A 25,218-nucleotide genomic window follows, 5' to 3' on the forward strand; every position below is an offset into this window, starting at 1 on the left:
CTAGTCATGGATGTGTGTGCTTGAGGTCCCCAGTTATGCCTCAGCTGGCGCTATGGTTTTGTTGTCTTTGCGTCCAAATCAACTGCCACCTCTCGTGTTTAGACTGTCCGGTTCTACACGATGCTGATTTTTAACCTGCCCCGAAGCCTAATGCTGTGATGGACCTTAATCCTGCCCTACGTATGGAATGGGTGAAGGGTGTAGTTCATTCTAAGCTATTGAGACTAGGTGGGTTTACGAGTCATGACCCATCCCGTGTGAGCAACAGAGGGACTTTCCAGTCCTGTATTTACTAAAATCAGCCTGCTAACCAGGAGAGTTGGTGATCTTCTTCCCCTGGCCGCTGAAGAACGTGGCTCACTGGGAGGGGAAGGGGGTCTGTCCAGATTTTACTTACAGGCGCTCTAAGCAGACGCATGGGTGGGTATCATGAACACTCCGTTCCGTTTCACTCCAATCTCTGATCCTCCTTCAAATAGAAGAGTTACTGAATCCTTGTGCATGGCCTATTGCTGCCCATCTGCTCACACTTATGCTAGTTCCTTCCACATGTCTGTGAAATCAGGACTGACCAGATATGAGAACTAGGGTACCACTGTTCCCGGCGTCGAGGTGAGGACAAACGAGTTAAAAACCGCACCAACATATGGATCTGTACAAATGCAAACTTGCCATAACCTACTATTTCCCTCAAGGTTTGAGGCCTGAGATGAATTGGACACATTTTAAATTTACAACAGTTCTTCTGTCCTTCTCCAAGTAGGCTGACACAAGGCACAGTAATTTCACCACTCTACGCTTTGTGGCAATTATTTTACTTAAGTGGCACTGGATATTGAATGCTGTGTTTGTTATATAAAAAGCACAAACTTAAGACCATCTGCAGTAGGCCATGATTACCTGCAACACTTCCATCACAGCATTGCAGTGATTAACTTGGGGTGACAGTGTTTTTTCAGTTTCTGGAGATTTAGGATCACCATCCTTGGGCTCTTAATCACTAGGATATTGTTCAAAAGGAGAAGACCGCAGGTAAATTGACCAAAATGGGTCAATTTGCTGAACTTGTGGAGTATTTTTTATTTTCAGTGCTCTTTTCAATCTAGGGAAATGTGAAGCTGTGGTTTGTGACAAAGACTTGTTCTACCTAAGGAGAGTACTTAGCAGAACTGTTGGGTGGGCTGGTGTGCAGAATATTTTGCCACTTGCCGTTCTGCAGGCAAACCGCTAAAAATATTTTTTTCATTCTTAGGTGAAAAAAAGAAAACCAAGGCTATCGACAGTGAACTCAACCCTGTGTGGAATGAGGCGAGTATACTTAACCCTTTTTTTCGTTTGATTTTTTGTTTGATTTTTTTATATATTTGGAAGCTGATTTGCATATACTATTAATGAACTTTTCATAAACGCCTGAAGGCATTAAATAGGTGTGAGGTTTTAAATATACGTCAGGGGAGAGCCTCCTTCCGATTTGAACATGGGGCCTACTGACTTAATAAGAAATCATTTCATGCCAGCTGCTCTTCCAAACCTGTATATTTCTACGTAACTTACTGGAGGTTGCCAGTAGGTATTTATAGTTATGACCACGTTTCCATAGGAAAAGCATTTTTTTGACTTGCCTATATCTTTGCCGTTTGCCGAATCTTCACAAAAGTTTCAATAAAGTGTGCCGGTGATTCTTGTTGTGCATGTAAAGTTTCAGTGTTATCCGTCAAGTGGGGTCTGATTAAAAATGGGGGTCAAAAAGTGTATTTCCCATTTTAAAACCTATAGAGATTTTAGTTGCGACTACTGCCCGAACCACTGGATGGAATTGCACCAAATTTGCTAGAGAGGTAGCTCGTAAATCCCCTGCAAACCTCAATTTTACCTATAAATAAATCATGTGTTCCTCACCTTTCAGTGCGGGAAAGTGGTTGGACCACCAGGTTGACACACATTTCCTACCATCCAGCTCCCCCCCCCCCCCCCTCCAACCAGGTCTCCAAATAAAAATGCTACCTCACTTGTGTGGGTGGGTGAAGGGTTCGCCACAGGGAAGGGCCCAAAATGTATTGTGGAAGCATCAAAAGTGATTGATCACAAAACAACCTGGTTTTGCAAGAGGGCCACCGGCTTTTTTCGTCATGCAGGGAAACTTACCAAAACCCAGATAATTCTGAAAACTAGACACCCAGGGGAGTCCAGGGACATGTGACTTCCTAGGATCTCCCAAAGTTTTCTTACCAATATTTCCCTGCAAACATCAGATTTGGGGGGGGGGGGGGGAATTGCATTTTCCTACTTACTGTACAGGAAAGTGGTGGGATCACTCAGTTGGCACAAATTTCCTACCACCCAGTGTTCCCCCAGGTCCCCTGATAAACAAGCATTTACAATGCAATGGTCTCGGCATCATTAAAGGTAGACCTATTGGCATTGCTCATGACATTTTAAAAAAAAAATCATAAATAAATGGCATTGTCATTTACATTGCCAATAGCTTAATCGTTATATAAATGGCATTGTCATTTACAATGCCAATAGCTTAATCGCTCGCAAATGCATGACCTATTGCATTTACACCCACACAGAGCCACACACACAAAGCCACCCACACACACATACAGAGCCACCCACACAGAGCCACTCAGTCATTCACATAGAGCCCCCTACACAGAGCTACCCTCACAGACAGAGCCACCCACACATAGAGCCACCTACAAAAAAAGCTATCCACACAGAGCCACACACAGAGCCCCCCACACACACACAGAGCCCCCCACACACACACAGAGCCCCCCACACACACACAGAGCCCCGCACACACACAGAGCCCCGCACACACACAGAGCCCCGCACACACACAGAGCCCCGCACACACACAGAGCCCCGCACACACACAGAGCCCCGCACACACACAGAGCCCCGCACACACACAGAGCCCCGCACACACACAGAGCCCCGCACACACACAGAGCCCCACACACACACAGAGCCCCACACACACACAGAGCCCCACACACACACAGAGCCCCACACACACACAGAGCCCCACACACACACAGACCCACACACACACACACACACAGAGCCCCACACACGCACACACACACACGGAGCCCCACACACACACACACACGGAGCCCCACACACACACACACACGGAGCCCCACACACACACACACACACGGAGCCCCACACACACACACACACACACACGGAGCCCCACACACACACACACACACGGAGCCCCACACACACACACACACACGGAGCCCCACACACACACACACGGAGCCCCACACACACACACACGGAGCCCCACACACACACACACACGGAGCCCCACACACACACACACGGAGCCCCACACACACACACACGGAGCCCCACACACACACACACGGAGCCCCACACACACACACACACGGAGCCCCACACACACACACACACGGAGCCCCACACACACACACACACACGGAGCCCCACACACACACACACGGAGCCCCACACACACACACACGGAGCCCCACACACACACACACGGAGCCCCACACACACACACACGGAGCCCCACACACACACACACGGAGCCCCACACACACACACACGGAGCCCCACACACACACACACGGAGCCCCACACACACACACACGGAGCCCCACACACACACACACGGAGCCCCACACACACACACACGGAGCCCCACACACACACACACCCACGGAGCCCCACACACCCACGGAGCCCCACACACCCACGGAGCCCCACACACCCACGGAGCCCCACACACCCACGGAGCCCCACACACCCCCGGAGCCCCACACACCCCCGGAGCCCCACACACCCCCGGAGCCCCACACACCCCCGGAGCCCCACACACCCCCGGAGCCCCACACACCCCCGGAGCCCCACACACACCCAGAGCCCCACACACACACACACCCAGAGCCCCACACACACACACACCCAGAGCCCCCCACACACACACACACACACAGAGCCCCACACACACACACACACACACAGAGCCCCACACACACACACACACCCAGAGCCCCACACACACACACACACACCCAGAGCCCCACACACACACACACACCCAGAGCCCCACACACACACACACCCAGAGCCCCACACACACACACACACACCCAGAGCCCCACACACACACACACACACAGCCAGAGCCCCACACACACACACACACACAGCCAGAGCCCCACACACACACACACACACAGCCAGAGCCCCACACACACACACACACAGCCAGAGCCCCCCACACACACACACACACAGCCAGAGCCCCCCACACACACACACACACAGCCAGAGCCCCCCACACACACACACACACAGCCAGAGCCCCACACACACACACACACACAGCCAGAGCCCCCCACACACACACACAGCCAGAGCCCCACACACACACACACACAGCCAGAGCCCCACACACACACACACACACAGCCAGAGCCCCACACACACACACACACACACACAGCCAGAGCCCCACACACACACACAGCCAGAGCCACACACACACACACACACACACAGCCAGAGCCACACACACACACACACACAGCCCCACACACACACACACACACCCAGAGCCCCCCCCACACACACACACCCAGAGCCCCCCACACACACACACACACCCAGAGCCCCCCCCACACACACACACACACCCAGAGCCCCCCCCACACACACACACACACCCAGAGCCCCACACACACACACACCCAGAGCCCCACACACACACACACCCAGAGCCCCACACACACACACACACACACAGCCAGAGCCCCACACACACACACACACACAGCCAGAGCCCCACACACACACACACACACAGCCAGAGCCCCACACACACACACAGCCAGAGCCCCCCACACACACACACACACAGCCAGAGCCCCCCCCCACACACACACACACAGCCAGAGCCCCACACACACACACACAGCCAGAGCCCCCCACACACACACACACAGCCAGAGCCCCCCACACACACACACACAGCCAGAGCCCCACACACACACACACAGCCAGAGCCCCACACACACACACACACACACACAGCCAGAGCCCCACACACACACACACACACAGCCAGAGCCACACACACACACACACACACACACACAGCCAGAGCCACACACACACACACACACAGCCCCACACACACACACACACACACCCAGAGCCCCCCCCACACACACACACACACCCAGAGCCCCCCACACACACACACACACACCCAGAGCCCCCCACACACACACACACACACCCAGAGCCCCCCACACACACCCAGAGCCCCCCACACACACACACCCAGAGCCACTTACACACACAGGAGAGGAAGCACAGCGAGGGGGCAGGGGAGCAAGCACAGCCACAGGGCAGGGGAGCAAGCACAGCCAGGGGTCGTAACGCAGCACAAGCACTAACTATCATTACACCACCTTATGAAAAGGCAACGGGGGGGTGAGGAGCTCACGCGCACACACAAGCAAAGAGGGGGGGGTGGAGGAGCTCACGCACGCAGAAGCCACGAGGGGGGTGAGGAGCTCTCGCACGCAGAAGCCACGAGGGGGGAGGGCGGTGAGGAGCTTACGCACACAAGCAACGAGGGGGGAGGGGGGGAGGAGCTCACGCACACAAGCAACGAGGGGGGAGAGGGGGTTGAGGAGCTCACACACGTAGAAGCCACGAGGGGGGTGAGGAGCTCACGCACACAAGCAACGAGGGGGGGAGGGGGGAGGAGCTCACGCACACAAGCAACGAGGAGGGGAGGGGGGGAGGAGCTGATGCACAAAAGCAACAAGGGGGGAAGGGGGGGGAGGAGCTCATGCACAAAAGCAACAAGGGGGAGGAGCTCACGCACACAAGCAACGAGGAGGGGAGGGGGGGAGGAGCTCATGCACAAAAGCAACGAGGGGGGAGGGGTTCAGGAGCTCACGCCCACAAGCAACGAGGGGGGGGAGTGGGGTGAGGAGCTCACGCATGCAGAAGCCACTTAAATGCAGCACATTTAGTTTCTTATTCATCCAGAAGATGATTTTCATCTAAATGCTTAATATATGCCTTTCACTCTGAAGCTATGATAAAGGCCCAAATGCTGTTATGACAATACCAAAGAAGAGGAACCCACACTTCACGTTATTTTAGCAAATATCATTCAAAGGAAATGAACCAACTTTATCATGTTCATCTCGGCGATTTATTTAAGCCATTTATTCATATTGTTAAAATGAACAAAAAATATTGAAACCAGGAAGAGAAAAGCGTTCTTCCCAACTATAGCCACAACAATCAGTAGTCTGAATTATACAACACCCTATGTGTAACATAAGTGAAAAAAAACAATTAACAATTCATACAATTCATTTCAAAAATACAACGTAGTGTTCAAAAACGATTATAGTACAAGTGAAAACAAAACAATTGTTAAAAGTGAAAAACGATACCAACATTATTTACAAATGGACAATACATAGACATATTTTTCCAAAAATACTAGATTGCCATAAATCAAAGGTACTCGATAAACAGTTAATGTCAGCAATAATTACAAAAGAGATTATCCCATGTGTGAACAGTATTTTCAAGGATCTAGGATTTAATCCTTTATGCCGACGCGTTTCGAGTGTGGGTCTCCAGTACCCAGACTCTCATCAGGGCCAATTTAATCGTTTTTCAGTCCTTTGACCTATTAATAGAAAAACAAATTTTGCATGCTTAATGGGGGGGCTTCCTTTCCACTTCTCAGATTCTTAACATGGCTCATGTCTGAGTTCCTTACCTCGGGGTTGCGGAGGAAGGTCTCGCTTTGAAGCTTGTTATTCGAACTGTGCATGCATTTCTAAAATGAAGATTGTTGTGTATTTATTAGTTACCATACTTCAACAATCGTCCTAGATAACAAAGTTAGAAAGGACAAGGGTCAGGGCAGTGCTTCCTACCTGACATGACGTGTTTCCAAAATTAAGGGTAATTATTTTCTTCCCTCGTCTTTTTGGATGACGCAGCGGATCACGATTTCATGTTCATTTCTAAAAGAAGAGTAACCAAAAATTGCCAATGTAGCGTCTGTCTCTATTTAGATGGTGACGACCGCGGCAATGGTGGAGGGGCCGCTGGTCAACTCACCGTTTCTTTTCTATGCTCTTGGATGCGGTGTCTCTCATCCACCGTCTTTGGCGGTAGCGATTTCTCCGCTGTGATCCTGCAACAAAGGATCGCCCGTTAGGGGTGCTGTGATGAACGCGTGTAGTGCGGTCGTTTTGCTGAAACGGCACCCTGCTTACCTATATCTTCAGATTCTCTTCTCTCACTGATCCCCGTCTGCCTCAATCACCAGTATGGGTCAAACAGGCAATCGCCTGTGCGTTTCTTAAAACATACTTGACCAATTGGGTGTTTGCAGTGCGGTGATGCCTCAATGGTGCATTCTGGGAGTTGTAGTGAATTGGACTGCTGGTTATCATTAGAGTCTGTTCAGTTCACTCATTGAGTTGAGTCCTCTGTTGATACTGTCGAACCTCATTATTAGGTACGCTTCCTTTCGTAATAGCGCATCTTCCACATTTGGGGATCGATGTTTTGGATCAACGCTCGTTAGCACTGTCCAAGTGAAATCGGTCTCCTTGTGGTTTGAAGCCACAAAATGGTCGACCATTGGGGCATTTGGTACTCTTTTCTTTATTCGTGAGCGATGTTGTGAAATTCGAATGTTCACTTGCTGGCATGTTTTTCCAATATAAACTTTATTGCAAGCACACAATACTGCATATACAACATTCTTGCTTTTACAATTTGTATGCAACTCGTGTCTCCATTTGATGCCGTTGTGGCAAAATTCATTTCCTTCTATAGTACTACTGCAGGCGACACACATACCACATTTGTGATGTCCAGTAATGGGTTTCAATTTCCACTGTGATATAAGGTCACTCTTGGGTTTAGGGACATAGCTGTCTGCCCGAATGATTTGCTGGCCAATACTGGGATTTTTTCTCATAGCAAATATTGGTCTTTCCATAGGGTGTTCTAGTCCCTCTAGTAAATGCCAGTTCCTGAGGATTATCTGCCTAAATTTATTGGTATGCGCGCCATAAGTGGTAACACAGACCAATTTATTTAGTTCCTTCTTTGATTTTATTTTTAGTAGTTCTTCCCTCGGGGTGTACCTTGCTCTTTTTGTTGAATGCTTCAACAATTTCTTTGGGTAACCTCTCTTGTGCATTTCCTCACAGAATGTGGCTGCATGTGTGTCAAACTTCATCGTGTCAGAACAGTTTCTTCTGATCCTCAATAGCTGACCATACGGTAAATTTTGTTTCAAACATTGGGGATGTGCACTCTTATAATGTAAAATAGTGTTTTTGTCAGTCTGTTTTTTAAAAAGAGACGTTGAAAGCCTGTCTCCTTCGATGCCTACTTCCACGTCCAAAAAGGTCATTTTCTTGTTACTTGATTCAATTGAAAACTTTGTCTGGGTGGCGTGCGTTCACCCAACCATAGAAGTCATCCAGTTGTGACTGGCTCCCCTGCCACAGGAGCCAGATGTCATCAATATACCGTGCCCACTGTTTTATGTGATCACTGAAGGGGTTGTTACTGTAAATGAATTTTTCTTCCCACTGGGCCATGTACAACACCGCCATTTCCGGCGCATAGGGACAACCCATGGCCGTACCCTTGATCTGAATAAAAAACTCATTTTCAAATTTGAAATAATTGCTTCTCAAGGAAATTTCAGCCAATGATATAATGAAAGCAGTTGGTACACTATGGGGTCTCTCACGCTGCTCAAGGTAAAATTCCATTACTTCAAGGGCTTCATCCTGGGGGATCTGCGTATATAGTGAATTGACATCCATTGTGGTCATCAACTCATTCTCTGCATCAAATGTCATATCCTGTAATCTGTTAATGAAATCGATTGTATCCCTCAGGTAAGATTTGACCTGGGATAAAAAGGGTTTCAAAAATAAATCAATATATTTGGAAATAGGTTCCAAAGCTGAATCACATCCAGAGACTATAGGTCTACCGGGCGGGGTCTGTTGGTTTTTATGAATCTTCGGCAAGAAGTAAAGAACTGGTGTTCGTGGTGATTTTTTGTTTAGGAATTCGAACTCTTTAGGACCTAAGAAACCCTCCTCAAGCCCCTGTTTCGTTAAATTGGCGATCTTATTCTGAATCTCAAACAAAGGATCTTCTTTAACAGGTCTATACCACTCCATGGCCAGCAAATCATTCGGGCAGACAGCTATGTCCCTAAACCCAAGAGTGACCTTATATCACAGTGGAAATTGAAACCCATTACTGGACATCACAAATGTGGTATGTGTGTCGCCTGCAGTAGTACTATAGAAGGAAATGAATTTTGCCACAACGGCATCAAATGGAGACACGAGTTGCATACAAATTGTAAAAGCAAGAATGTTGTATATGCAGTATTGTGTGCTTGCAATAAAGTTTATATTGGAAAAACATGCCAGCAAGTGAACATTCGAATTTCACAACATCGCTCACGAATAAAGAAAAGAGTACCAAATGCCCCAATGGTCGACCATTTTGTGGCTTCAAACCACAAGGAGACCGATTTCACTTGGACAGTGCTAACGAGCGTTGATCCAAAACATCGATCCCCAAATGTGGAAGATGCGCTATTACGAAAGGAAGCGTACCTAATAATGAGGTTCGACAGTATCAACAGAGGACTCAACTCAATGAGTGAACTGAACAGACTCTAATGATAACCAGCAGTCCAATTCACTACAACTCCCAGAATGCACCATTGAGGCATCACCGCACTGCAAACACCCAATTGGTCAAGTATGTTTTAAGAAACGCACAGGCGATTGCCTGTTTGACCCATACTGGTGATTGAGGCAGACGGGGATCAGTGAGAGAAGAGAATCTGAAGATATAGGTAAGCAGGGTGCCGTTTCAGCAAAACGACCGCACTACACGCGTTCATCACAGCACCCCTAACGGGCGATCCTTTGTTGCAGGATCACAGCGGAGAAATCGCTACCGCCAAAGACGGTGGATGAGAGACACCGCATCCAAGAGCATAGAAAAGAAACGGTGAGTTGACCAGCGGCCCCTCCACCATTGCCGCGGTCGTCACCATCTAGAGACAGACGCTACATTGGCAATTTTTGGTTACTCTTCTTTTAGAAATGAACATGAAATCGTGATCCGCTGCGTCATCCAAAAAGACGAGGGAAGAAAATAATTACCCTTAATTTTGGAAATGCGTCATGTCAGGTAGGAAGCACTGCCCTGACCCTTGTCCTTTCTAACTTTGTTATCTAGGACGATTGTTGAAGTATGGTAACTAATAAATACACAACAATCTTCATTTTAGAAATGCATGCACAGTTCGAATAACAAGCTTCAAAGCGAGACCTTCCTCCGCAACCCCGAGGTAAGGAACTCAGACATGAGCCATGTTAAGAATCTGAGAAGTGGAAAGGAAGCCCCCCCATTAAGCATGCAAAATTTGTTTTTCTATTAATAGGTCAAAGGACTGAAAAACGATTAAATTGGCCCTGATGAGAGTCTGGGTACTGGAGACCCACACTCGAAACGCGTCGGCATAAAGGATTAAATCCTAGATCCTTGAAAATACTGTTCACACATGGGATAATCTCTTTTGTAATTATTGCTGACATTAACTGTTTATCGAGTACCTTTGATTTATGGCAATCTAGTATTTTTGGAAAAATATGTCTATGTATTGTCCATTTGTAAATAATGTTGGTATCGTTTTTCACTTTTAACAATTGTTTTGTTTTCACTTGTACTATAATCGTTTTTGAACACTACGTTGTATTTTTGAAATGAATTGTTAATTGTTTTTTTCACTTATGTTACACATAGGGTGTTGTATAATTCAGACTACTGATTGTTGTGGCTATAGTTGGGAAGAACGCTTTTCTCTTCCTGGTTTCAATATTTTTTGTTCATTTTAACAATATGAATAAATGGCTTAAATAAATCGCCGAGATGAACATGATAAAGTTGGTTCACTTCCTTTGAATGATATTTGCTAAAATAACGTGAAGTGTCGGTTCCTCTTTTTGTTAATCAGTACTATTGGGCACTACCCCACTTCAGTCCATAGGGCCACACCCCCAGTTTTTCTAAGTTATGACAATACCAGCCCAGTGTGCTGAGCAATAATTTTCACTGCATGTCCCTGTATGCCTCCTGAGAGGTGCACCTCTATGGCACAAAACATGTCATCGTTTAGCAACAGCCCTTACTAAGAGGCCTATAATTGTAGGAGCATGACCCTGCTAATTTTTGTGTGCCGATTTGAAGTGCGCAGTCAGAGAGCTTATGTTGCTGCACAAGACTTCAGATTCCAGTGTTCCCAATCTGTCACCTTTCAGGCACACCGAGAGTAAATGCAGCATATGAGCCTTGAGGGGAATCGTTAAACCTGCGCACGAAGCAATCCCCCCACATCCTCACCCACAAAGGCATCTGGGAGAGTGTGCAGTCAAATGCCTGCCTGTCTGGGTAATCAATGTAATAGCCTCTTATAGTTGGCTAACAATAAACATCTGTTATTCAGCATCAAGATGCCCCTTTGGGGCTGAACGTGTAATTTACAAATTGTTGGACCCGGCCTCATGGCGTGGTCCTACCTCTCCCGCGCGGCGGGCCCCAGACGACATCAGCCCTCCACTCAGCCTCGGGCAGCCCCTCCAGCCCGACCATGCACGACCAACATTGCCGGTCCGGTTACCATCCCGGATCAACACTACCGGCCTAGCTCCATCCCAGGCCCATCACGCCCGAACACGAGGCCTTCCCCGACGCCATCTTGGAACCTCCACGTCCGGGGCACGTGGCCTCTGCCCTAGCCCCGGCTCCAGCGAAGCCCCGACATCGAGGCGCCAGGATCCACCCAGGTGGTAGAGTGGCCACTCGACGGATCCCGGAGGAAAGGGGAGTTTCGATGGTCCCCAGCCGTCCCCGGACGCCTGGTATCGATCGCCTCCGGCCTCCCTGGGCGCTGGCTCCACCCCCCTGCTGGGTGTCTGGACACCATCATCCCGGCCCCTCCGGCCCCCAGGCGCGAGGGTCCGGACATCAAAGGACTCCAGCCCTATATCTGGGCCAGCCCCGGAGCAGGACCCCAGTTGTATCCTGGACTGGAAGCCCTGCTGACGCTGTCACGGCCGACACCAGACGAACTCATCCTTCCTGTAACCCGAAGCCATCTTGAGAGCCTGCTGGCGCTGCCGCGGCCTACCTCGCTGAGACCATCTTGAGAGCCTGCTGGCGCTGCCGCGGCCTACCTCGCTGAGACCATCTTGAGAGCCTGCTGGCGCTGCCGCGGCCTACCTCGCTGAGACCATCTTGAGAGCCTGCTGGCGCTGCCGCGGCCCGACCTCTCGGAACCCCCCAGCTCGAGGATTGAGAGCTGTGCGTAGGGTATCCCTTCTTCCACCCAGGTTGAGACTGTCCCGCTACCTTACCCCCCTTTACGAGACTTTACGGATCCCTCGATCTGCCTGTATATACTGCCAAGAACCAGCAACCTTTATTATCTATAAAAGCTTAAGAATTTGACCTCCTGTGTGGTGTCCGTGTGTAGTGTTGTGATTACTCTGAGGTACGATCCTAGGAGAGGACCCTCACCCAGGAGGCCTCTCGGTAACGCTCGGCTACTTCTCGAAGGAGGGGTAGACCTAGGGGTGGTCGGCCAGACATCTTCTACCTCCCCCGGGGTCGCCTTTCTAACACAAATGCACATGTTATGATCAGGTAAGTCGCTTGAATCATGCGCTATTTGCCCTGGCCTAACCTGCAGTAATTACCACTGCCCATAACTCATAATCGATGGCTCAGATGACTGAAAGCTAGAGGTAGTTTTCTAGGGTGTCAAGCTTATGCCACCAGCTTTACATTCAGCTCTTGGAAACATCTGCAAACTTCCCAGCATTCGAATTTGTGACCTGTAGGTTACACCCGTATCCCTGCAACAACCCACTGAGCAACCTTCAAGGATTCAAACCTTTACCCAGCAGATTGAACAGAGCACACTGCAGCAGAGCTATTTTACTATGATTGAAAGCTGTCACCTGCTGAATAATCAACTCTACTGCAAGTGTCCTAACCCTCTCAGCTATATTACCACCTGATGTATTGGGCCTTCAGATCTAACCATTAAGACACCTCTGGGCGATGCGAAGGTCACTGCTTTCAACTCATGGTGAAGCCAGCACAGAGCTTTTCATCCTTCTCAGGCTCATAAAATTAACGCCACTGAGGGGCGCATGCACACGTATTAATGGATGTTGCTAATTCATATGGGCCGTGCTTAAGCTTCGATATCAAAAGGTGGGAAACAAACCGTGGAATTCTCACAATTGCAATGCATTGTTCTACTTGGATTTTCCATGTGCTATATATTATGCATTGAGGTACGGATGTCAAGAAGAAACGTGCGACACAAATTGTGGCATTCCTCACTGGTATGTAGATTGATGATGTATGGGTACCTGGAGAAAGTGGACTACTTAACATTATAGCAGTAGCAGGGCTTACACAACCCTGCTGCATATCTGCATGCCTTCCGATTACGTCATTGCAGTCAGTAATGGCATTATTATAGAACTGGATGACCAAGCCCTCCACCCACTATGCGAGAGGAGGAGGGCAAATCTCTCGCAGCATAAGAGAGGCTCACGCGCCACTCCTGGATAGACGATTCTTCTGTAAGGAACAATCGCAATTTATAAAATATTACCCACTGTATACTAAAGCTGACGCTGCCACCAAACGACAACTCGTGGTTGCTAATGGTGATGTGCCTAATAAATACGTAGGTCCTCTGATATGCCCCAAATATTGATGGGAGGGTGTCACAAATACGCCCAGTTACTATCCCCTAAAAGTACATCACTAGAAGTGACAGCTTCTCACTATAAACGTGGAATATCAAATCACGAAATATTTTCCAAAACTACGAGAAAGTCAACATGGTGACCAGAATGCCAGCTATTCAGAAGATTATTTCAGGGGGCTGCGTAATTGGATATCGGCGTACGCACGTCCCCTGAGGTAAATGGAACGGCGAAAGTAAGGAGGGGGGCCTCTCACTCGGGTGACGCTCAGCAGATAGTGTGTTGCATGAAGTAGTAGTCGAAGCCCGTTATAACTGCACTCTATGCCTGGGAGAGGGGCTGGTTCAAAGGGGTGACTATGCCCGATAACCCTGGGCAGTTTTCTTTCACGCCACTCTCTGCTAGGCTTGCAGGACAGGCGTGTGAACCATCTCTCTTGCTGCAATAAATACCTATACGCAGACAAGAGTTCTGCACGGGGGTGGAGGTCAGCGTTGCACCGTGAATAGGGAGGTCACAACAAAATTTTAAGGAGGCGGGAGGGAGGGGTGGGGGCCGGAGAGTGGCAGAGCACGACAGAGGAGAGCTGCAGCAGAGGGGGAGGGGGGGGGGGAGGAGAGAGCGCGACGGAGGAGGGCAGAGGGAAGGGGGGAGGCGAGCGGACGCTCAGCAGATAGTGTGTTGCATGAAGTAGTAGTCGAAGCCTGTTATAACTGCACTCTATGCCTGGGAGAGGGGCTGGTTCAAAGGGGTGACTATGCCCGATAACCCGGGGCAGTTTTCTTTCACGCCACTCTCTGCTAGGCTTCCGGTGAAGATGTCAATTTTTTTCAAAAGTTTAGTCCCGTCCTTGTCGCCAGTGTAGAATTCCAGAAACAAGTGCAGACTCCTGAATTGGCGTAGGTAGCTTATTTATGAAGCCAGGTTACAGATCAAGATAAAATGTAGGTAAATGATGCCCCACCATAAGCAGGTATCCCCATCTCAGGCTACTCATCAGTTGTCACTCCTGCCTCCACCCTACAACAGCACACAGCCATCGCGTGCTTACAAGCCCCAACACACCACGACCGCATCGCAGCCAATGCTTTATTATGTGCGCCAATGCACCTCTATAGCATCACAGCCGTTGTGTTTTCATGCTCCAACACTCCTCATCAGCATCACATGCATTAAGGCTTACGTACTCCAATGCACCATAGGTGCCTCACAGGCATTGTGTCTTTACGTACTCCAACAACATACTAACCACTTATGTTCTTCCCCTTCACTCTGCTTACAGACCGGCTCCCCAAGATACCTGCATACTACTTCAACTCTGAAAGTCACCTTGAGGTATAGAATCACATTACACCATGCATTTACAGCAATCGCCTTCAGAAGTCATTAGCCGCATGCAATCATTGCCATCACACACATTTCAGAATGTAATACTTGGTAACAACCCAATACAAAATAGTAATTAGGCTCCAAAACCCAACTTTGTGCCAAGTTCCTCTCAGGTATGCATCTCAAATGCTCTTAGAACTTTCTAAGCACGCCTCACCACACTGACAGACGTTCACCATTGGTAAGTGGCAGCGTCTAAAACCTCTTCTGATAGGCGCAGGCTTCCACAAATTGCTCCATGTTTCATTTTGACAAAAACAAACAATACCGCTACTTACGAAAAAAAACAATCGTGTTTACATGTCTTCATTCTCTTCCCTACGGCACAACACTTCCTTGTAGTCTGCAGGACGTTGCCCGAATTGTTCCCAAACCAGTGACAGACCTTCTTGGTATGTCGTTGTTTTCAATAGATGGCTTACTGACAACATCAGACGTGTGATTAGGAAGACAAGCCTGGGTGGTTGACGTCACCTTGTAGCTCCTAGAGCACTGCCAAGTCTCATTGAATAGATGTGGCCTCACCGTGAAAACCGGTGAAGATGTCAACAACATAATTTTAAGGAGGCGGGAGGGAGGGGTGGGGGCCGGGGAGCGTTAGAGCACGACGGAGGAGAGCTGCAGCAGAGGGGAGGGGGGAGGCGAGAGCGCGACGGAGGAGGGCAGAGGGAAGGGAGGAGGCGAGCGAAGCCGAGCAGCTCCTAAAAGCAGAAGGGAAGGGATGCGAGCAGCTCCGAAAACACCACCATGTTTCTCCGAGGCAAGGAGAAAATGCCTCGGAGAAACGCACGTCCATTTTCGGATTCGGGGGCGTGTTTTGCTGTTTTGAGTGACAGACAACGTCACAGTCTAAACAGCAAAACTTACACCCCCAAATCCGAAAAAGACGGAGCCTATTCGGAGGGACGGCTCTCTCCAATGGCTGGCCTCCGTTTAGGAAGCCAGCCAATGGGAGAGAGGCAAAAACAGAGGCGGGACAAATAGTCCACACTAAGCAACATTAAATCTCGGTACTTCCGGTTCCGGATATTACCTCGACCTAAAAAAGGAACCTCACTTTTGTGGGTGAGCCTAGTACCTGCTACAGGCGAAGGGCTGAAAACATATTTGGGAGACGTCAAATTTATCGTTCACAAAATGACCTGGTTATACAAAGAGTGTACCTGCGTTTTTGGTTCTAGGCTCGGCGGCCATCTAGGGAAACCTACAAAACAGACATTTCTGAAAAAGACATCCGCAGGTGTCCAGGGACATGTGGCTTGCGTGGACCCCCCCATGTTTTCTTAGCCAGAATCCACCGTAAACCTCAAATTTAGCTACAGATTCACATTTTTCTCACATTTCAGTCTGTGATTACCATGCCGGCCCAATGTTTCCACATCCCAGTATTCACCCTGGTCTACGAGTAAGATGATACCTCACTTGTGTGAGTGGGCCAAGGGCCTGTGATTGGGAAAAGCCAAAAATGTAGAGATTGAGGGGATAGCAGAGCAAGCTCTAAGCAAGATATATTTTTTTATATATACACGTTTTTAGGCTGACTCTGCATTGGACACACACACAAGTGAGGTATCATTTGTATCTGGAGACCAAGGGGAACGCTAGATGGTGGGAAAGATATGCCAAGATTGTGATCCCAGATAGAAATCCAAGGAAAATGTGATTTCTTTTTTTCTGCTAAAGTTAAGGTTTGCAGGGGATTCTGGGTAGGCAAACGTTGTGGGATCCACACAAGCCACACATCCTTGGACTCTCCGGGTATCTTCTTTTCAGTAATGTCTAGGATTGGTAGGTTTCCCTAGATGGTTGCCGAACCTGGGACCAAAAATGGAGGTGCCCCCCTTAGAAAGCCAGGTCGTTTTGAGATCGATAATTTTGATGTTTCCTAAAATACGTTTTCAGCCCTTCCCTGTAGCAGGCACTTGGCCCAGCCACACAAGTGAAGTACCACTTTTATTGGGAGACCTGGGGGAACGCTAAGTGGTAGGAAATTTGTGTCAACTCGGTGATCCTACATCTTTCCCACACAGAGATGTGAGGAAAATGTTTTTTTAATTTTATTTACAAAGTTTGAGGTTTGCAAGGGATTCTGGGTAACAGAAATAGATGAGAGCCACACAAGTAATTCACCCCATCCTGAATTTCCCTAGGTGTCTAGTTTTGAAAAATGTACAGGTGCTAGGTATGCTAGGGCCTACATTCTACAGCTAGGCAGATTTCAAAATGAGCATTGGCATAGCCAATAGCTCTCGCCTTTGGGGCCCTATAAGTGTTTAGTTAGAGCTATTGGTTTTGTTAACGTTTTTAATGTGTTGTAGAGCATATTGTGAATGTTGTGCAGCATGTTGACCAGTTATGAGCTATAGAAAAAAGTGATAGAACCGTTTTTGTCACCTTTTTATATAACCTAGAAAACATTATATACAACCAACCTTTTTTCTTTTGTCAATGCTTATTTTCTTAGTGAGCTTTTTTTTAATGAATACCATAAAACACACTAGAGGCCTGGTAGCAGTGTTGGTGAACCTGTCAGTTCCTTGTATAAGTAAAACAACCAAGTCTCTAAAAGCCAGAGTATGGATTTTTTTAATGTAAAATCACACCTAGCACCAGTAGTCCCTGACACTTAAAGAGACTACTTCTTGTGCAGATGTGTACAGTGTGTAAGGGCAGAATGCGGTCACCCAGCTAAGTAAGCCATTTGTTGAAGTGAGCGTACCCTGCGCTCTATGCTGTGTGGGGCGGAAGCTAAATGTGAATGACACTTCAGCAAACCAATGGATGATGAGGGCTGACTGAATGCCGCTGGAAACAAGCATAAACATAAAAGTCACACTTCACCAGATCTGAAAAAAAGATAGAAGCTTTGGTTCCACCGCTTTGTTGATCTTCTTATGACACTTCACCATTTTATTGGCTTTCAGGTTTGTCAGCCCACCAAAGGTGTGCATCTTCTGCAAAGCATGGACACTGCAGTGTTCATAGTATTCAAAGGAGGAACACTGTTATCATGCCTAAAACAGCCTACCAGACATAGTAGACAACTTATGCTCCATATATGTCTGTGTGCCAGGAGGAGAGCAGGCCACAACAGATGGCAACGAGCACCATCCAAACATCGCTGGAACTAGCAGCTCCAACAGTACCGACCGCGCTCCAACCATGACCTCCTCCGTACCAGGAGGTAAGCGCTCAAGGGACCAATGGCATCCCAACAAATATGGAAACTGACACAGCCCTCAGTCTGCTTGGGAGGTGAGCAGTCAACAACTAGTCGGAGGCACAACTCAGCAGCCGACTTTGGGCCACCAACGCAAAACCCACTGTGTTCTCCCTCGCCCTTCCATTTCTGTGGAACCAGTGTTTCCCATGTGAATACACAGAGAACCTCTTAATTTCCATATTTACAATGTTACTGGGTTTATGGATGCCAACAAATAATTTACTGGTGCCAAGCCTGCAATGCACCATGTGTAGGCGCTATGACTCCAGGTGCGGTGGTCCCCACCCCCCCAGAAGGCAGGTGGTGGAGGGGAGCATTTGTCAGGGGGCTCACTCACTACCTGCATTGTATGCTGCACTCTTCATAGATGTGCTACGCAAACAAAAGGATGGAATGCTGAATGATGGTGCATTGAGCTAAAAAACGGTGATGGATTAAAACCATGATCTCTTGACTTGGTAAGAGTATTCTGCATCATTCAGAAACTCTGTCCATCACCACCCCCTTTTCCAAAATCGGTTTTATCCACACTATGTGTGGGAGGGTATGCTCAGACGTGAGTCCCTTGCTCATTGCGCCATTAGGATTCAAGCAAGCCGGGCCGAAGAAGGCTGTGATGCCAGAAACCGGTCCCCGGAAGCTTGTTTCCTTCCCAGTATAAGAATTGGCTTGGTAGTTTGGTTTGCCCTGTTCCCAGCATGCACTGGGACAGGAACAGACTAATTTGCATATAGCCGGGTTCTGAGCTGGGATGGTGCATTGAGCTAAAAAACGGTGATGGATTAAAACCATGATCTCTTGACTTGGTAAGAGTATTCTGCATCATTCAGAAACTCTGTCCATCACCACCCCCCTTTTCCAAAATCGGTTTTATCCACACTATGTGTGGGAGGGTATGCTCAGACGTCAGTCCCTTGCTCATTGCACCATCAGGATTCAAGCAAGCCGGGCCGAAGAAGGCTGTGATGCCAGAAACCGGTCCCCGGAAGCTTGTTTCCTTCCCAGTATAAGAATTGGCTTGGTAGTTTGGTTTGCCCTGTTCCCAGCATGCACTGGGACAGGAACAGACTAATTTGCATATAGCCGGGTTCTGAGCTGGGATGGTGCATTGAGCTAAAAAACGGTGATGGATTAAAACCATGATCTCTTGACTTGGTAAGAGTATTCTGCATCATTCAGAAACTCTGTCCATCACCACCCCCCTTTTCCAAAATTGGAATGCTGAATGAATCATACATTCACCCCCAGTCAAGAGATCTGGATTAAATCCATCGTTCTTTTGCTCACCATGCCAACCCCGTTTAGACCCAGCCATTTGCAACTCAGTCTTGACCCTGTGTCTAATGGGAACAGTCCAGACCGAACTGCCAAGCCAAGTCCACCCTGGACCAGACACGCAGGGAGGACCTGGCCTGGCAGTTCAGTCTGGACTGTTCCATGGGGCACAGGGTCAAGACTGATTTACATATGGCTGGGTCCAAACTGGGGTGGCGTAGTGGGCAAAGGAACAATGGATTTAACCCAGATCTTTTGACTGAAGGAGAATGTTTGCATTGTCAGCATTCCATCCATCATTTGTTTGCTGTAACACTTTTCGCCCTAAGTGGGATGGGTATGCCCAGACGTGGGTCCCTTGCTCACTGTGTCACAGAATTCAAGCTAGCCTGGCTAAAGAAGGGTGACATACCCTGAAACCAGTCCCAGGATGCTTGTTTCTGGCCCAGGGAGGACCTGGCCTGGCAGTTCGGTCTGGACTGTTCCCATAGGGCACAGGGTCAAGACTGATTTACATATGGCTGGGTCCAAACTGGGGTGGCATAGTGGCCAAATGAACGATGGATTTAACACAGATCTTTCGACTGGGATAGAATGTTTGCATGGTCAGCATTCCGTCCATCATTTGTTTGCTGTAGCACTCTTTATAGATGGCACCCGCTCATGCAAGTAAATAAACGTTTGTCCTTCTATTGCGGCACTTGGCGGTGCACTACACAGACACCCCGTTCTTTTACACCAGGGCCCAGGTAGGCACCAGTTTTCAAATAAGGGATGGTCTGAAAGCACATATCCTACGTAAGGAAACGTGCCCCTGAGTTTTATAGTCAACTTAAGGCGTGATGCTTCAGCCTGGCACCCTCACCTTGGCATCACACATCACGAGAAGGGAAGGTGTGCCAGGCAGCGGCTGCTTGAAGAGTCTGTGAGCGTCACACCTGTTTGTCACTTTGGCTGGGCCGTCAGTAACTAGCATATATCCAACTTTACTTACCATCGGAGTACACTTTGCCATATGTATTTATAAGTGTAAATAAGACATGCATTAAAAACAAAGGGAAGAGAAAGTCCGGTTGTTCGAACATGTCTGTAGAGCGCGATGCCGTGGAGGGCTCTGCTGGTCATACTAAGGGCATGTAGAATAATCATCTTTGTTGTGCAAGCTGGTTTATTTTCATCTTCTCTTGAAATGTTGCCATGTTGAAGCTTGAGATCATGTAAGTGGTGCCTCTAGGCGCTTTTCCTAACATTGTCCTGGTATCCGCTGCGGACATGCACGGGTTCTCTTCCCCGTAAACAGAAGTGGTGTTTCACACTCATCTAAATGAATGCTTTTTAATCGTGACAGTGCAGAGCTAGTCATACAAAGGTTGTGGTTAAAAGAGAACGGCCTGGAAAACCAGCGTGGTTGTGAAAGTGAAAGCGGCCACGCTGGGTTCATTAGTAAACTGATCCTGGAATACAGCTGGCACACAGCGCGCCGCTGCTCCTGCTCTCGCTCCCGAGACCCATAGGCCATGACAGTGAACGTTTACAGGAAAGGTAGGACATGCACGCGTCTTTGGCCATTTGCGTGCTTTCTTTATTGAAAGCCACACGCAAAGGTGGGTGGAATGTGTGGGTAGAGTCCACCCACACAGAGAAGTCTCTGGAAAGTCTGGAGTGATTCCAAGAGGCCCCCTCCTAGAGCAGCGCGTGCAGGCTGCGCTAGGCTCGACCTAAAAGGGTTAGTTTTCTGTGGCAAAAAATGTGATATGTCCATGTTGCGTTTTCGGCTGTTTCCTGTCGCGGCACAAAGCCTGCCCACACAAGTGAGGTACCATCTTTATTGGGAGACTTGGAGAATGCTGTGTGGGTAGACGTTTGTTGCCCCCCTGCAGATTCCAGAACTTCATCACAGAATTGAGAGGAAAATGTTTTTTTTTCTTTTACAAATTTGAAGTTTGAAAGGGATTCTGGGTAACATAACCTGGTGAGAGCCACACAAGTCACCCAATCCTGGATTCCCCTTTGTGTGTAGTTTCAAAAAATGTGCAGGTTTACTAGGTTTCCTTGGGTACTGGCTGAGATAGGGCCCAAAATACACAGGTGGACAATTTGTAAAAAAAAGGGGTCAATTTCTGTGTCTAAATTTTAGTTTTTTACAAGCAGTAGGCCTATCCACAGAAGTGAGTTACATTTTTTATTGGAAGACTTCGAGGAACACAGAATAGTAGAAAAGGTGTTATTACTAGTTGTCTTTCTATGGATATCTGCCTTCCAAATGTAAGACAATATGTAAATAAATACATTTTGAAAAATGCCCCAATTCACAGGCTAGTATAACTACCCACAAATTCAGAGATGTGCAAATAACCACTGCTTCAAAACTCCATATCTTGTTCCCATTTCGGAAATACATAGGTTTCCTTGATACTTATTTTTCACTCTTTATATTTTACCGTATGAATTGCTGTATACCTGGTACACAATGAAAAACCATTGCAAGGTGCAGCTCATTTTTAGCTCTGGGAACCTCGGGTTCTTGGTGAACCTACAATCCCGATATATCCCCACAACCAAAAGGGTCCTGCGGACGTAACTGTATATTGCTTTCTATAATCTAGCATAGTTAGAAGTTACAGGTGAAAATGTAGGCACAAATGGCTGGGTTTTTTTAACTCCATTTCAGTAATTTTGTTTTTATTTCTATGGGTGCTTTCTGTGGGAAAATCTTGAACGATCTACACAAATGACCCCTTATTAAATTCAGAATATTGTCTTTTCAGCAATGTATAGCTTTCCAGGATCCAATATTGGTTTCATACCCATTTCTACCTACTAACCGGAAGGCGGTTGAAAGTACAAAAAATAGGGAAAATAGGATTTGTCCCAGTAAAATGCCAAAACTGTGTAGAAAATGTTGGTGTTCTGACAAAAGATTGCCTGTTACTGAAAGCTGTCAAGAAGGTGAATTTAGCTCTGCAAATCCTTTGTTGATACCATTTGTAGAGAATAATTCAGAGAGAGCAGAAACCATGCTGGTCTGTGCTCTTCAAAGAAGTTCAACAGACCAGTGCCAATAGCGAAACTGATATCAAGAAGCAAAGACGAAATTTGATGTGAATGCCGCCCCACCCCAAAAAGAACTTGTCACTGCCAACTAATCTCTCAAATGGGAAAACTCCTGGCCGAGACAACCTAAATGCAGACATTTTTAAGGCAGTCTCTAAAACATCAGCCAAGGTCTTCTAACCACTGTTTTCATTGATTGGGAGCGAAAGAAGTACCAGATAACTGGTACCAAGGCATCAAGAGTTCAATAAATGGTACATTAACCAACTTTAACAACTGGTGTGGAATCACACTTCTGTCAATTCCAAGTAAAATCATGGGGATAACCATTTTACAGCCCATTTCTGATGCACTGGAAAAGCAGTTATGTAAGGGTTCCGCAAGGGCAGATGGAGGTTGTGATGAGTAGATCTTTAATCTAAACAACATCATAGAGCAGTGCACAGAGTGGCAGAGACAACTATACAATCAACTTCATTGATTTTGAGAAAGCCTTTGACTGTATCCACAAAGACGGCCTCCGCATATACTGAGAGCCTATGGTACACCAAACCACTACCCCCCACCACCCTAACCTCCTCCACCACCCTACCCTAACCATCACTCCCCACCACCTTTCTCTAACCAGCATTCTCATCACCCCCCCCCCCCGAACCACCATCCTCACCACCACGAGTACCCTCCCCACTACCTTCACCACCCTTCACGTAACATGGCTTTCAATTCCTGTATAAGCTGTTAATATTTTAACAACCATTTTCAACTCATTACTTAACTGTGTTATTTTCATGGAAAGTTGTGGTCTATGTTTTGCATTTGTTTACTCTTTGGTAACTTGGTTCTCACCTGAAACTATGCATCTAGGTAAGTGAAGTCATATCCAAGTTTAAGGCACATCTATTTGTTGTCTACAGCTATCTATCGTTTTGTTGGCCTAGTCTTCTGAAATCAGTATGTGAATGTTCAAAAGTAACACTATGGTAGGATATTTCTGTGAGCCCTTGGTGAGTGCTCACTGGGTAGATTCATATTTGCATAAACTTCATATTTGATTGCCTAGTACATTTTAATTGTTGTGCAGTAGGAATAAGAAAATTAGTGTAAAATGTATTTTTGTAAAAAAAAAAAGTGGATGCAACTTGGAACAGTAAATAAGATTACAAAAGGTCACACCCACAGCAGAAGCATCATAACACTTTTTTTTTGTATTTCCTCTTTAGTCCTGCTGCACCGTATCACTAAAAACCATTGGCAAAGCCAATAGCTCTCAAAAGGGTGGGACATACTGGCTTTGCAAAAGCTTGTTGACGTTCTTGTTGGGTTCCAGACCAGGCCGCACGGCATATGATGTTGTGGCCATGATTAAAACACTGCTCTCAGTTGATAAATGAATGTCACAAGACAGGAAGGCATGCTATAAACTAATTAGCCGATTTCCCGATGGCATCAGAACGCTGGAGCCCCTTCCTTCGCTTTTATTTGGACTCTTGAAGATCTGTTTACCAGTTTAGCATAGAATTTGCGCTTTGAATATTTTCCAGAATATAACTATATATTTCTCATCTACAGCTTCTTGAATTTGATTTAAAAGGGGTACCCTTGGATTATTCATCATCCTTGGAGATTATCGTGAAAGATTTTGAGACCATTGGCAAAGACAAGTAAGTTTTCTTTTACTTTTGTTAAAAATACATTTAAAAATACTGCTATTCTGCTCATTGAGTTGTTCTTGGCCTGCAGTGTGTAGTGCCTGGGTTTGCTGTGGCTTGGGTGTGCCCTAACAATGCCTATGCCCCGAGGGACTGTTCTTTTATGTAGTTGGTGACACATCTCTCATTGTTGGTGGCTCGGTACATGTGTGCTTTATCGAATGTGCATACTTGCAGCATAAACAGAGGTGCACTATGGTTTCGGTCTCTGTGGCTCTGCCTCAGCACATGGACTTTGCTGGGGATTTGTAGTTTATCAGTGTATTCGCACAACTTATTTTAAAAAGTAATTAAAGCGGTGGAGAAGGACTCGGAGGCTGCCCGGATACTGTTAAGATTGACATAGCTCGGTGCAAAACATGGTCCACGCAATTTAAAAAGAAATACTAAACTTGCTTACGCTAGATTGATAAAAGCTGGAGATGTGCAGTCGCATAAAAAGAGAGCGGTTGATAAGTGAACTCTGCCTGCTCAATTTTAAGAGAATTGAGAAGGTCTTTAAAAATGAATCATTGTGCACACTGTTGCTGCTGGCAAAGACCCGCCCGCTCGCAATGGCATAGGAAGGGCGACATTGGGCCCTCATGCAGACACAGGAAATTCCACCTCCCTGACCCCACCGCTTCAGTTTAGTGATGGAATATAACGATATTTGGGTTCTAGATGGCTCTTCCCACCTATGGGC

At 47.3% G+C, this 25,218-nt stretch overlaps 1 protein-coding gene across 2 annotated transcripts in view; it reads left to right on the forward strand.

Moving 5' to 3' along the window:
* MYOF (myoferlin) overlaps window positions 1-25,218 on the forward strand; it is a 680,400-nt gene that overhangs the window by 109,013 nt on the left and 546,169 nt on the right. For both annotated transcript variants that reach the window (XM_078643399.1, XM_078643401.1), the window contains exons 2-3: window positions 1,253-1,308; window positions 24,394-24,485. In XM_078643399.1, coding sequence (XP_078499525.1) covers window positions 1,253-1,308; window positions 24,394-24,485 — 148 coding nt within the window. The remainder of the gene's footprint in view (window positions 1-1,252; window positions 1,309-24,393; window positions 24,486-25,218) is intronic.

The sequence above is a fragment of the Lissotriton helveticus genome, chromosome 5_1 (assembly GCF_964261635.1).
Source record: "Lissotriton helveticus chromosome 5_1, aLisHel1.1, whole genome shotgun sequence".
Lineage (NCBI taxonomy): Eukaryota > Metazoa > Chordata > Amphibia > Caudata > Salamandridae > Lissotriton > Lissotriton helveticus.